Genomic DNA, 15,219 nt, shown 5'->3' on the forward strand with positions numbered 1-15,219 from the left:
AAAGAAACAAAAATGGAGCATTTGTTTAAAAATTGACCAGGCACCGTTTTAAAAACCAAAGGCCTAACAAAACAATGCATTTCTAACTACCTATCTAAACTTTAAAGGGGTACAGCCTCTGATGAACATCTCAAATTATGGGCAGGTATCATATGGGAAGAGGTGTTTCTTCAGATATTCTGGCCCCAAGGTATTTAGGGCTTTATAGGTCAAAACCAGCAACTTGAATTGTACTGTCACCTGTCCCTCCTGAGCAACACTAGATCAAAGACTGCAACCTTTGTCCTTAACAGGGAGTGCAACCCCACAGGGCATATGACTATGTTTTACACTGAGTGCCCGTGGGAACTGCGAAAAGGGGATGCTGTTGTCATGATCTGGTTCATGCAGTTATTAATAAAATAAATGCCACTAGCTGGATACTTGCTTTTCTGTTGTTGAGGAAAAATATAAGTAGGTCAAATAGTGTTTCATACTAAATCAACTTTGCTGAAAATAGATGTTGAGCTGCCCCAGGTTGTCTCTGCACTCCATGTTGAGAAGCAGAATGTACTGTGAATTATTTTGTATGTTGTTTTGCGAAGGATCACGAGTCTTGCAATATGCTACTGGATGCATTGATTCGGGGTTGTTTTATTTCTTGAAGAAGCCACTCTTAAATGAAAAACGTCGCCCACACATCTTTCTCTGCAGCACTGCCTTCATAAGAAGTACTGCCATCGAACAATTGATACCGGTGTGTGTTATCCTGGATAAATTCCAAATAACTAAGGAATTGATAAATAAGCTTTAGGAACTCTTATCCAGCTTCATATGGTGATTGAAATATTGCACTATTTGATCTGATTATCTATTCTAGTGCCATTTAGAAAGAATTACCACGTTCAGTGTTATTTTTCATGTCACACAGAAGGTCTGCTTTTCCTTGCAAGAAAAAGATATGTAATCATACTTGTTGTGGACACAGCTGAGCTACAGTACAATCCATTTAATTATACCACATGTTAGCTGCCAGTTTGCTATTTGAAAAAGCTCTTTTGCTGCAAGGAACTTTTGAATACCCTACTTTCCATTTTTGTCTTCTACATCCCAAACCATTTGGCAAGCACACAAGAGTTGCTTTTTATTAAAAAGGAATAGATGCACTTACTTGAATTGGAAGAGACATGCTTTTCACTAGTTGTGAAATGGCTGTGCTCATGAGAGCCCTGTAACATCATAGAAGCTCTCTCAGAGTTTCCTCACGCAAGACTACAATCCTGCAACTTTACTGAGGCTTTCATCTTCCGGTTTCCTTGCAGATTTACAATGGACCCCTTTAGATGACGGACATGTGACTTGAATTGAAAATGTCCTTTCTCAGCAATGCTCTATCTGTTCAATTAAACACCGCCATCTAGTGGCTGTATTATAGTACAACACCAGCATTACACGCTCCCAATATACTGCATTAGCTTTTATTTCAGCTTATCTCCAATGTTTTAAAAAGCGGGATAAAGCTCAAAAAGTGCAGGAGACACTCTAGAGGTTAATCCCATCATGTAAAGGACCCACAACCTCCATGAATAGCTAGTCACAAGTGTGCAATAAAAGCCTCATGTAGAAATTAGCTTGCATAACCAAGGATTTTGAGTTACAAAGCATCCTATACAGACATGCAAAAGTGCATTCAATGTGAGGGTATGGCATTGTGCCAGCTGAATGCTTCACTGAATGCTTGAATGGACTATATGAATGTACATAGGTTAGATATGGAACCTCCTTCCACTGTGCCATGTCCTCTCGTGGGTTCATTGAATGGATTGTATCCTTCCACCAGCAGGATGGACACCACTGGCAGACTGAATTTCCCCTCCCCACTGCAGGCCCCTGCATGTGCCCCAAATCTGCTTTAGAGGGTTGGGGGGGGGGTCATCTGGAGCAGATTTAGAGGGCATTTGGCGGGCTGCAAGGGGGAGGGAAAGGGAAACTCCGTTGTAGAAGCAGCAGCCTACTCGTGTAACATTGCATTTTGTTAAGTTCCTGCTCTATAAAGCTGACCAGCTATCTTCCATGTTATTGATTCTCTGACTGCTCATGTTAGTGGAGCACAAGTATTCAAATGCACATAAAAGCAGCAGATATGAACTGTTTCTAAACTCTCTGAAGAATTTTACCCTCTCATCAGATAAGGAGAGAATGTGAATCTCATTTCAGCATTTGTTCTGAGCAAGCAAATGGCAACAACCTGGGTTCAAAAACCCAAACTTTCTGTTGATTTGCAAGTGTTCATGATTTTGTTTTAGAACTTGGAAACATACTATGATGTGCAGTCAAGATATATTCTGCAGCATTTTCAAAATTGAAGAAACTCAACCGGAAAGAAGGGAAAAGTTCCAAATTAACTTCATTGATGTACAACTGCTGTATTTTTCTTTGAATGAACTAGGAAGTATTTTTAAATCTGTGTCTTAATGTGTGTGTTTTCTCTAACAGAGGAAATAGGAAAAGACTGGCACCTCTAATAGAGAACAAAGTAAAGTATCTTCAGCCATGGACAAAAAGCAACTAGTGAAAAAGGATTTTGGGAAAAGATTCTCTTTGGACAGTAGTCTCATGGTGAGTACAGAAATAGCTCTATACTTTTGGATGTCTTTTTGGTTGGTGTGCTTGGATCTTTCACAGTTGTGTTCCTTCAGAGCATTGTTGTGACCCTTGAATGCAAGTTGAAGACAATGATTGGGTTCACACGTTAACCCACACTCAGTGGTTGCATGTAGGTTGTTGTTGAGCCGTAGGCTGGTTGTTGTTGTACCTTGGGTTATTATGTTGTCTGAGGACAATGAGTTTTCCATAGGGAAGCTGTGTTTTGTAGGCCACTGTGGCTACGTTTTATAGGCCACTTTATACTAGGGATGAGAGAACCAGCCATTTTTAATTTCACCTAAATTCTCCATAAATTTCTTCAAAGCTTGTGTTAGCTCGCTCCTGTTTTTATCCTGGTTTTTGGCCCATTTGGATTGGAAAAGTATGCATTTGAATGAGAATTTGTGGTCATTTCTAGAAAAAGAGCACTCTTGCTCACATTTGCATACAGGATTGTGAACAAGTATGTTCGTGTAATTTGCAAACAGAAATAATTTTTTTGTAGATCACTATTTTGTACTCTGAGGTGGGTTCACGCAACCATGGTGACTTATTTTCTAAACTCTCTGAAGAATCTCATTGCAGCTTTCGTCTGACTACTGGGTTCTAAGAAAATAAATGGCAACAACCTGGGTTCAAAAACAACAGTGCCTTATTTTCCCTACTCACACATGCAGTCATGAGCTGCCTACGGTTTCAGGGTGGTTTATAAACGGCCTTGAAACCCTAAAACAAGCGATGGTTTTTAGTGTGGTTTGTAAACCAACCCAGCCAACCCCCCTGGCTGGGTTCGGACATCAAGACAACCTGCACCCAATGAGGTTATTATGCTAATTAGGCTACTTGCAACTGGCACCAACAGGGAGGGAGGATAAGCCAACATGACTTATTTTCCCTCCATGATCTTGCAAACCGGTTCAATGTTTTTAAAGTGTATATCTAACAATGTGATGTCAGTATGATGAGCACACACTTACAAATATATATTTTTTAGATTGCCTGTTGTTTCCTGTTGAGTGTACACTTAATGGCAAACCCGGGTTTGCTACTATGGTGTGAAATAGTCATCAGTAATGGTTTTGACTACAGTGAACAAAGACGGAACCTAAAATCTTACTCTTTTAATATAAGTTACATAGATGTGTATTCCCTATTAGTGTTTTACTCCCATAATAGTTATAATAACTTGGGCCACTTTGCACACTACATTTTTAAGAATTGTACACCTAAGTTCTACCTCTGGGTGTGATGAATGCATGTGTGCATTGAGCATTAACATGGTTGCAGTTCTATTATATACATAAAATGCATTGAAGTTTTACTCAATGGCCTCTAGTATTAAGTGAATACTATAGTTCTGTGATTATTAAGCACTGAAACGTCCTTGTTCATTATCTGAGTGAAGCATATTTTAGGTATGTCTTGGACAACAAGCATATACATGTTGCCATAATATCACTTTAAAGAGACATCCCTTTCCACATAATCATATACTAATATTACTCAACCCTGCCAAACACTGAAGGGAACAGAGAAGCTTCCTCTCAAATTGTTGTCAACACCTCAATTTTGTTAGGGTTTTTCCAAAATAAAAAAAGCAATGTTTTTGGAGCAGGAGAGAGTACATCAGGACTCATTGAATCCTTTGAAACTGAGTTTAAATTTATGAACATTCCCTTAACACTTCGGTGAAAGAATACAAAATTCTTTTTCAATCATGTCATGGCAGTGTTTTTTGGAAGAGTTTTCACAGAGTAGAGGTGGAACTGAATATCGTATCAGTGCTCCTGAGAATTACAGCATGCTCTAAAACTTTTCCTGCTCTATGTAATGGCTTTAATATGTGCTTATGAATAACAGTTGAACATATTTAGTCAAGAGAGTATGTACTGAAATGAATGGGAGGAGGGGAGAGGTGGTGTAAATACTTTTGGAGGGGAGAGGTGGTGTAAAGAAGCCCAACCCCCAAAAGCCCACCCCCCAAAAGCCCAGGTAGGGCCTGTTCAGAAGACACCTTAAACCATGTCTTTAACCACAGAGAATAAGGCTTTTTGCTTTATTCGCTGTGGTTAAAGCCATGGTTTAAAGCGTCTTCTGAACACAGCCTGGCTTTATGGCTTAGCCACTGTGGTTAAAACCATGGTTTAAAGTGTCTTCTGAACGGGACCATAGCTTCCAAATCCACATCTTTGAGGTTGCTGCCTGGTAACACTTTCCCATAAGGAATTCGTTTGCTTCCAAGTTGTGACAGAAGAATGGCTCTCTTTTTCAGAGAAATTAAGTACCCAGGGTTGATGTTTCAGGAGGTTGCTGACATATTGAGTGACTACCCTTCAAAGTACAAATGGAGGGAGGTTGGTATGAGATTTCTATGGATGATGAAATCAGCTGAAATGGTGGAGATAAAAACAAAAACAAAAGTCACCTCCCCTTTCTGGGTCAGTAATAGAGCAGTTATAGTTGGAGAGATGAAAGGAGACCCTTGTAAAATGAAGGAATGCTCCCATCTTCCCCCTACTCTAATCCTCAACAGCAGATTCTCTTTAGTCTAAGCTAAATAATTGATCACATATGCATAGCAAATTGTGTGATTCTCACAGTAGTGTTGAATTTTGGAGACATTTAGGATTATCTCAAACCTATATATAAAAAAAACAGGGCTGTGCTTTCAAAACAGTGTTTCAAACAAAGAAATCCACAGGTGATGCTTTCCCTGTAGTTAATACTGGGTTGTTGTTGTTGTTGTTGTTGTTTGTATGTATACCTGTCATGCAGCTGTTCTTAAAAGCAGTGGTGTCCAGACAGGAAAAGGTAGCAACCAACACTACACTATGCCCCCAATTTGATGGTGGCAGGTTGGCTCCGTGAGGCTTTGGGCTCCCATTTTGGCGCTCCTTCCTGGCGTCTGCACAGAAGGAGCATCAAAGTGAAGTTGCCACCGCTGCCAGCGCCAGGCTGAGCACCGGGGAGGGGAGAGGAATGGGACAGCTAGCTCTCTGTCCTCCATCTGGCTGCCCCATTCCTCTCCCACCCACCAACTCATGTTTTTTTTATCTGTAGATGCGAACCTTTGCATCTACAGATTAATAAATAAATAAATGAAAAACACCAGGCTGGGGAGAGGAACGGGGCAGCCAGAGGGAGGAGAGCTTCCTCCTCCCCCCCTCTGGCTGCCCCATTCCTTTCCCCCTCCCCAGACCTGGCTCGCCTCCCTCAGATGTCCTGCCCAAGCCCCTGCACTGGTGTGGGTGTTGCAGGGGTGGGGGAGACAGCCTTCCCCCCTTCGTTTACCTGCGGAGCACCAGCGCCACCCAACCCCCTGCGTGTGGCACTGAGGGGGGGAAGGCAGCCTATTTCCCCCTCCTTTTTATGTAGTTAAATTTTTTTTTTTAAAAAAAATGAAAACGGGGAGAGGCTGTCTGCCCCCTTCCCTGTCAGCTGATGCTGACCAATCAGGGGTCGCCATTGGCTGTGGCACACCTCTGCTTAAAAAAAGTCAGGGTAAGTGCCCCGGATGGGTTGCCCCTTGATGGGTTCATGATGGCGTCTGAGTCATATAGATGACCTGCCGCCACTCCGGATCCACCCCAGGGCAAGCCCCCTCGTCAAGACAAGCCCTATGACATGCCAGTCATGTTGGGTATATGGGGGATAACTTCCCAATCAGCTTTCTCCCCAGCCTTAGCTGTAAGTATCCCAAGGCATGGGAGAAAGGAACAGATTCCGTGGTAGCATGCCTATGAATGTGATGCACAGGTGAATGCAGTGTGTGGGAGAAAGTAGTCTGGCATGCTGAAAGAGGCATATCCAGTTGCCCTTTTACTTGTCACTGCCTCTCCTGCTGCATTCAAAGTAACCACCACCATGTTTACAACATTAATGAGCCTAGTATAGTGCCAGTGTGGTGTATTGGCTAAGGTGTTGGACTGGGAGTTTGGGAGATCGGGTTCTAGTCCCCACTTGGCCATGAAACCCACTGGATGACTTTGGGTCAGTCACAGACTCTCAGCCCAACCTACCTCACAGGGTTGTTGTTGTGAGGATAAAATGGAGAGGAGGAGGATTATGTACACCGCCTTGGGTTCCTTGGAGGAAAAAAGTTGGGATATAAATGTAATAAATAAATAAATAAATAAATAAATAGTATACTAGTGCACAGAACACCTGAGAGCAACACACAACTCTAGGGGTCCAAGTGGGCCAGGTGGCAGACCCAGCACAGTATTCCAAGACCTCATCTCTCCTCCCTCTCCCGACCCACCCCACAAGTATCTGCTGCATAAGGCAAAGACTTCACTCATCTAGCTCAGGGTTTGCCTGAGCCAATGAATTCTCAATTCTCTCAGTGGTTCCCAACATTTGGTCTCCAGACACAGATAGTTGTCAGAGGGATGGGAGTTGTAGTCCAACATCAACTGGGGACCCCAGGTTGGGAACCCCTGTCTCTTTCTATATTGAACAGAAAGCCTTTGCCAATGTGTTTGATATGAGACATGCATTGTATTTAAAATAAGGACAACAAAACTGGTATTTGGAATGTACAGAAATATATTTCTGCCTCTAAATTTGTGGCAAAAGGCATGACATTATAAAGTCTGGCTCCATATATTATTTTAGAATATGAGTCTAGACCCCAAATCAGAATGCAGTTTGTTAAAAATAGCTTCATGACTTGCTATATATGTGTATGGGTCTTCTTTTTTTGGTCTACTTTTCTTATAATTGCATCAAAATTTGCTATGGATTAGAAAATGGAAATGAAACTTGTTTCTTAGATAATTAATTTAGATCATGTATTTTTCTTATAGCTTGTAGATAACAAATACACATTTTTAAAGTTTTAAGTAGTAGATATCATCAAAACTCATTTTTAATGTTTTCATTTTTTTTAATAGCCTAGAAAAGGTTAGGACTGTTTCAATGGTGATTACAGTTTCTTTATTTGATTTGTGCATGAGGGAAATTGAGCTGGTGTTGTAGCTATTAAAACTGCTACCTGAAAGGATCTTAAGCTTTGTTCAAATACTTTCTTTTTAAAAATCCTTCCATAACCACATACAAAGTAGAAAAACCATTAGACAATATCATGATTGCTGTGAGGAAATGTAGCTTTCTACACACTCTAACTGTGGTGCTGCCTGTGAAAATAATAAAAGGCCCACCAGAAACGGAGGCCTTTGCCTGACCTAAAACTGTTCAGTTGTCTCCAGGACACTTTTTGATCAGAAAAAGTCAGCACTTCAAGCTGTGCTCTTTATTTACAAGAATAATTCCCAGGCTGGCTTGAGATCTGCCTTGGATTGACACTTGCAGCTGTGATGGCATTTAGCTGACCAGCTTTCTTGAGAATATTTCATCTCTACAAGAACTAGCCTCTATAAAGTAGAAGGTTTAAGCCTTTTTTTAATGGGAGGCTTTCAATTTTCAAAAGGAGAGTGCAGTGAATTGTTTCTTAGGAGGCTGATTGTCTGTGCTCTCACCTTTCCAAAGCTTAGTCACATACCACTGTGATTTCCAATTGGATTAGTCTTAACAAGCGAGGTACCTGTGAAATGCCCTGTTCACAGTTGGGGGCATTGAATAGCTGGTGAAAGTCCTTCCTCACACCAGAACATTTCTGCCTATACCTGTACCTCACTACACTTTCCTGTTCAACCCATATCTATTTACCTTAATATTATCAGAAGTGCCTAGCTCACCATAAGTAGCCTGCTCCCAATATTAATAGTTCCACAGCGTCCCATTTTGTCACCATGCTCCAACATGGTGTTCTCCTGATGTTTCGGTCTTCAGTTTCCATAAGCCCCAGCCAGCATTAGTATTAGTCAGGAATACTGGGAGGTGTAATCCAAAAGACCTGGAAGGGACCACATTGGGCAAAGCTGCCATTGTCAGGCATTCCCAGATCAGCCCCATTCTGAAGGCGAATACAGATGGGCATCTGCCAACTTCCAGAGGGGTCAGTGTATTCATCTGTAGTGCTTGTCTGGAGTTGGCCCACTTCCTTGCCCATCACCACTGCCCACTTGCTGGGCTATCCATCTGGGCCTAATCTATATCACTGCTCAGAGGAAGAATGCAAGGCAAGTGAAAAATGCTGTTCCATCTCTTCTCTCTTATAACTGCCTGGATGCATGACACAGACAGGGGAACAGGCAGCAACAGTGAGGAGAGGGAAGAGCAGGCCAGCAGGCTCTGGGGGTTGGCATCTGTCCCATGCTATGGGGTGGGCCTCGGCAGGTACCCAACAATGATGTCATTAGGTCTGAATATTCTATCTTGAGCCTTTAGTTATGGCCATTGCAAAAGGCAACACCATAAGGTCAAATCTCTGGTCTTCCGTATTATGTAAGACCAGTACATAAATATTATGCTTGCAATTAATTTTATGACAACCCCTCCTAATAATGTTTCCAGTTTTGCAAGCCTAGATAGTGATGAGAACAATAATTAGTCCTGTTCTTCAACTAATCAGGTTATCCTTCCTAAAGAATATATATGCCCGTCTCCATAATCACCCTAGCACCAATAATAATAATAATAATAATAATAATAATAATAATAATAATAATAATAATTTCTTACCCACCTCTTCAATTGGATCAAGTTGGGGCACAACAACATGCATAAAATACACAAAATACTGATTAAAAACATAGCATACACTGTTAAAAACATCCTAAAAACATACTAAAAGCATATTAAAAGTTTCCTAAAATTCTACTGGACAGGCCTGCTGGAACTCAAGGCAAAATGCACATGAGATTTTTCCAGTGATGGAAAATATGGGCCCTCAGCAGGCAGAGCTACCCTGTTAAGACAACAGCCAGACTGAGGCCAGATCTTCACCATGCAGGATATGACACTTTGAAAACAGTTTGAAAACTGTATATGGAGTGTGTCCTGGGCCCCAAATGTTGTCACTACCGTTATAAATAGTGGTGTGATCCATAATGTATGGGAAAAACAGAATAGAAAATGATGCATTTAAAACAGGATGACTTAACTTTTAATAAAGTATTTAACCTTTTCCTTGAATTGCTTTGATAATATTATCATGCTTATGAATCAGGCTTTAAGCTTTGGACTTGAAGCATTTATTTATCATACCATAAAATCTTAGTTACGAACACCTTCGGAATAAAAATGATGTATTATCTCGGTATGTTTGTGTGTCTGTATGTTTCTCCTCTGGCTAGTCAATCAGACTCACCTCTCTCTACCCCTTGATTACTAATAGGTTGAAAAATTGGCCACTGCCCCACCCAGTATGAGCCTCTGCAACATGAATGGGCATGCAGTAGTAAAGGGAATATTAGAAATATATGAGGTAGCTGATTTTGTATCATTCTAAAATAATTATGGTATCATAAACTGCAGTTGGTGGATTATTCGAAACCAATCTTTTTCTTATACTATTTAACCTCACATAAATAAGAACATTTGAAACAATTCTTGAATAATTATGAGTTCACCCTGCTCCATGGTGTATACGCTCTACCTGCAATGGAATTTGGAGAGTGAGTCCCAGGTAGGCATGCTGTCCCACGACAACTGCAGCTTGTTTTGCAGAGATGAGGAAAGTTGCATTTCTAGAAATTGTGCCTTCTGCACAATTAGTAAAACTAGAGGATTCTTGGGGGAGGTGTTGGTCTCCCCGATGAGGCTCACCTGGCACCAACATTGTTATCTTTTCAGTGCCACATCAAGACTTTTCTCCCAGGCATTTAACAGCATATGTTGATTTTTTAACTGACCCAGAATAGACGGATATTGTATGCAATTGTATGTTTTAATCTTTGTAAACTGCCCAGAGAGCTTTGGCTATGGAGTGGTATAGAAATGTAATCATCATCATCATCATCTCATTACTCTTCCTATAAAATACTCTGTTGCTCTAATTGGGGTGTATGAGTCCAAGAAGTATACCTCTGCTTCACTGCGTAAACTAGCCTTGGGAAATCATGAACACCTCTTTCTTCGCCTTCTTGTTTTCAATGTATCACTGCTATATTCTTTCCAAAGCCAGAAATATTTAAGTGCAGTATTCTTTCAGAAACATAGTACTGATTATTCTGTGGAGCATATACGTTAAATTGCAATATTTAAATGCTATAAATATGACAATGGTATAGGCAATTTAATTTGTGTTGAACATGGAGAAAGATAATTTTTAAAAAATTGATTCAATATCATCTCACATACTTTGGTTTGCAACACTCCGTTCTTAATTCTGTCAGATTTGCAAGCTGATAAACGTGCCTGCCACATTACATAAAATATAGACTCCTACAGCTATTTGAGTACAGTCAATTTAGCTTTGAACTCACATTTCTGATTTTAATTTATTGACAATAAACCAACAAAAAACAACAAAATGCCTAAAAACATGACTCTTAAAAACAAAAACAAATCTGAAACCCCAATAAGGTTTTGAACACGCAGTCAGTAATTAGAGAAATTATGCTCTTTGAACCATTTCTAGTTTGTTTGGAAATTTTTTCAGTTATACTGGAACTGGAAAAGTATGAACTGGAGGGCCACCTAACATAATTAAATTCATATTAACATGTGTAATGATATTTACAGACTCACTAGCTGAGTTTCCCTGCCAGGGGCGCTAACCAAGAGTGAGCTCTTGCAAATAATATTGGGTTAAAGTCATAAGATTTTAGATCATAATACATTTGGGTTGTCCCTCTTTAGGTACTGAACATTTAAAGCACTAACACTGTGTTTTCTAGCTTTTTCTCTAGAGTAAAAACAGAAAAAAGAAAGATGGGAGTTTTTCGGTTGCAGTGACCTTTCTCAAGACAAGGACAAATACTTCACAAGCTGCACTTTTATCATCCTTCCCAATTTAAATATGAGACAGTGGTTCAAAAAGCACTTAGGAATGCATCCAGTGGTTTTGTTCCACCAGCAGAAGGGAACCATTGGTGGAATAGGTTTCCTCTTTCCCCCCACTCCCATAGCCTCAATGATCCTCCAGAGCAGTTTGCAGCACTCAAAAGGATGCATTGGAGAGGAGAGGAGAGGATGGGGAAGCTCTATTGTACGAGTGGAGTTCCACTCACTCACACAAAGTTTTGATTCATTCCTTAGATATGTAAGACCAGGTAGGTCATGACATGTATTTCATGTTAGATTACAGCATTGTAGAGTCACTGTGGTGTAATGGCTAGACTTGGTAGATTTGGGTTCTCGTCCCCATTTGGCTATGAAGCTCACTGGGTCAGTCACTGACTCTCCACCTAACCTACCTCAAAAGATTGTTGAAGGATGAACCATGTAAGAACATGTAAGTTGCCCTGGGTTCCTTGCAAGAGGGAAAAAGATGAAATCTAAATGAAATAAAATAAAATAAAATGATAAACAAATAAATAAATAATTTGCATGTCTTGTACTACTGACATCACTCTGCTGCTTGTCTCCAAATAGCACTGGGATGTTATAGATTAACATTTTAGTGTATAACATACAACAAATTCAGACAATATCTCTTACCTAGGGATATCTGGATCCATCTATTTCTGGTCAATTTCACACATGTCCAGTCATAAGTCTGTTCCATCCTGTTTCTACATTAATGTGCAATTGAAGAAAAGAATTGTATTACATTTTCTATATTAAAAGCATTTATATATGTAATTGAAAATATTTTCCCACAAGGTATGCATAAATAAATTAGGTGGCCTCCAGTTCATAATATTTCAGTTCCAGTATAAAAAAATGCTTTTAAAATGTATGTTGGTATGGTTTTTTGAGTCGAGAACTGCATTGCAAAAGTTGGAGAAGAATGAAATGAAATCCAAAGGATAATTATGTTCCAATCTGCACGTTATTTTGGGAAGAGTGCATCTGGTTAGTCTGCTTTAGAATGAGCAAAGATCGTGCTTTTTAGATCTTAGCACTGCTGTTGATTTTACTTTGTTTTTATTCTATTGCTGTTTTTATTTAATTAGTATTTTGTGTTATGTTTTGTAATATAATCTTTTTAGTTCTGTTTTGTGAGCTACCCAGAAAGCTTTGGACATTGGGCAATATGGAAATGCAATAAATAAAATAAAGACTGAATTCCTCAAGTCTCCCTACTCATACCGAGGGGAATGAGGAGACCCACCTGTTTCACAAACCACTCTGAAGAATGAAGATGTAGGCAAGAGTTACTTGTTTTGCCCCTACTGAAAAAAGAACCAGCATTAATTTCACTGATGTTAGTAAAATGGATGCTAAATATGATTTTGATGTTGAGTCTAAAATGAACTTCTGTGTTTGTTTCACAACCACAGGACTAATTAAATATTCAGTTCGTGCAGTATACTTTGCCATAAAAAGTAATAAAATAAAAATGACAGGCTTTTACAAGTTTCTGAATCAAAAATAACCCTCTCCCCATCAAGTACTCCTGGCAATCACTTCTTACAAGTGAGATACTGTTACAGCTCATTATCATACGTGACTTTGAACAAAGCTTATAAATTGTTCCCACCTGAGTTTTTTTTTTAAAAAAAAACACCTCACAAATCTATGTTTTGCCTTTAGCTCTTCCTATTGGAACTCTTAGGTTGCTTTGGCTTATGCGGAGTGCAATATTATAACCTTTCCCTATTCAACATAAAATTGCTTTAATTGAACCTCTTTCTATGAAGTGCTTATATGCCTCCAAGTAGTGTAACTGGAATCTAGGATTAAGTTGTACCAGTATTAATTGAGGTAAGACGATGCATAGTTTTAAAACACAGAGCAAAATGACATCCAATTTGGAGGTACAAAGTAAAGGAGGTATGGGTAGAAGAACCAGAAACTTGCTGAATAAAATATTTAGTGTTGTGTTATTTATTTATTTATTGTTATCCACCCAGAGAGCTTCAACTATGGGGCGGTATATAAATGTAATAAATAAATAATCAATAAATAAATTTATTTGTGATCTCCTGATCTTTTGCTTTAGGAGCAAAGTTTGAAAGTCTCTACAAGCAAAGATCACATTTGGGGGAAGAGCTGTTGTTCAGTGGTAAAGCACATGCCTTGCATGCAAAAGTTCCTGGTTCAAAGCTTCATCCCACGTAACTGCTTCCCTTGGATTATCCCCGCAGTGCTAAGCTTTCGCGGTTGCTTTTGTTTTTGCTACCAGGCGACAGTGATCCTTTGCATACTTTGTGAACCGCTCAGAGAGCTTCGGCTATTGGGCGGTATAGAAATGAAATAAATAAATAAATATCAGGAAGTGAGTTTAAGGGGGGAAATTTTAAAAATCATAAAAAATCAATGGATGACCCAATTCAATTCAAATTTGGTATTCTTAAAGCTCTCCCTAATATCTATTACTGTGCCAATTTTGGTGTCTTTATCTTTAAAGCTTATGCAGATCTAAGCATTTCTTTAAAATCCTGCTCCTGCGCCCTAGCGGCGGCTCGGAAGATACACTCAAAAAGTAGGGGCTAAATATGGTGGATCTTTTTGCTTTATTGCACAATTAAGGCAGGATGCATGGGAGTACTTCCCAATCAACACAGATTATAAGGCGGAAAACTTGATTCTATGATTCTGTGACTCTATGATGTTCCCGTATGTACCTGCTTGGACTCTTAGGTCATCTTTGAGGGCCTTCCTCTAGATACCCCTGCTGAAGGGATCTAGGTGGATGGCTACAAAAGAGGGCCTTCTCTGTTGTGGCACCCTACTTATTGAATGCCCTTCCCAAAGAAGTTTGCCTTTGTTATCTTTTCAGTGCCAGGCAAGGACCTTTCTTTTTCTCCAGACATTTTAGAAACCAAATTTTAGATTTTTACGGCTGTTTTATCAATTTCTTTGCTATTTGTTGTTTTGCATTTTATTTTATTCTTTTATATATTTGTATTACAATTTATACTTGTATAGCATGTTAAAAATATAATAAATAAACAAATAATACTTCAGTGGGACTATTTCAGTGACCTGTTGAGAATCCAAGCTATAATGACTTTCTTCAAATGCTTCTGGAGACCCGTTCTTGTTGCCAATGAGAACAATTCCATTTCTGTAGTGAGGGTGCATCAACACAAAGCACTGTCTTTTATACATCAGGCTTTGGACGGAGTTCTCTATCAACCCATCTGCATTCTTGGAGACTTGTGAAATATATAAAATAAAACTCAAAAGTGAATTTGAAAATTCCTGCTTGACCAAAACAAAATAAGGAATTTTAAAAGAAGCTCAAAAGTTTCACTCAAACTAGCAAGAATTCTTGGAGGGCAGGGGGAACATTCCTAACTAATGCGAAGTTCACCTAACTTAAAATTGGTAGGGGAAGGGGCGGTGTAAATAATTTCAGGTATAGTCAAGACTTGATAAAAGTAGTGAAACATCTTAGGGATTAATTGCACATCCTTACATTTTTCAGTGCTTATGTTTGGAAAACAGAAAACAGCTACTTTTACTCTTCAGAAGTCCATCAAAACAGCAGCAATTGTTCATGTGTTTTTCCCATGTGGATTTCTTCATGTTGAAATCTTGCCGCACACATAGCACAGAATTTCACATTTTACTCATTCACTCCTTCTGAGACTACTTTTATCTTTTCACGATATGCTTTCATCATGCCTTAGTTAT

The 15,219-nt window shown here is 39.4% G+C and overlaps 1 protein-coding gene across 2 annotated transcripts in view; it reads left to right on the forward strand.

The window, feature by feature from the left end:
• The window catches only part of NCKAP5 (NCK associated protein 5), a 640,533-nt gene that overhangs the window by 69,649 nt on the left and 555,665 nt on the right, over window positions 1-15,219 (forward strand). For both annotated transcript variants that reach the window (XM_063116607.1, XM_063116609.1), the window contains exon 2: window positions 2,476-2,598. In XM_063116607.1, coding sequence (XP_062972677.1) covers window positions 2,533-2,598 — 66 coding nt within the window. In that variant the 5' untranslated portion in view covers window positions 2,476-2,532. The remainder of the gene's footprint in view (window positions 1-2,475; window positions 2,599-15,219) is intronic.

Source organism: Elgaria multicarinata, chromosome 2 (assembly GCF_023053635.1).
Source record: "Elgaria multicarinata webbii isolate HBS135686 ecotype San Diego chromosome 2, rElgMul1.1.pri, whole genome shotgun sequence".
In the NCBI taxonomy this organism is placed as follows: domain Eukaryota; kingdom Metazoa; phylum Chordata; class Lepidosauria; order Squamata; family Anguidae; genus Elgaria; species Elgaria multicarinata.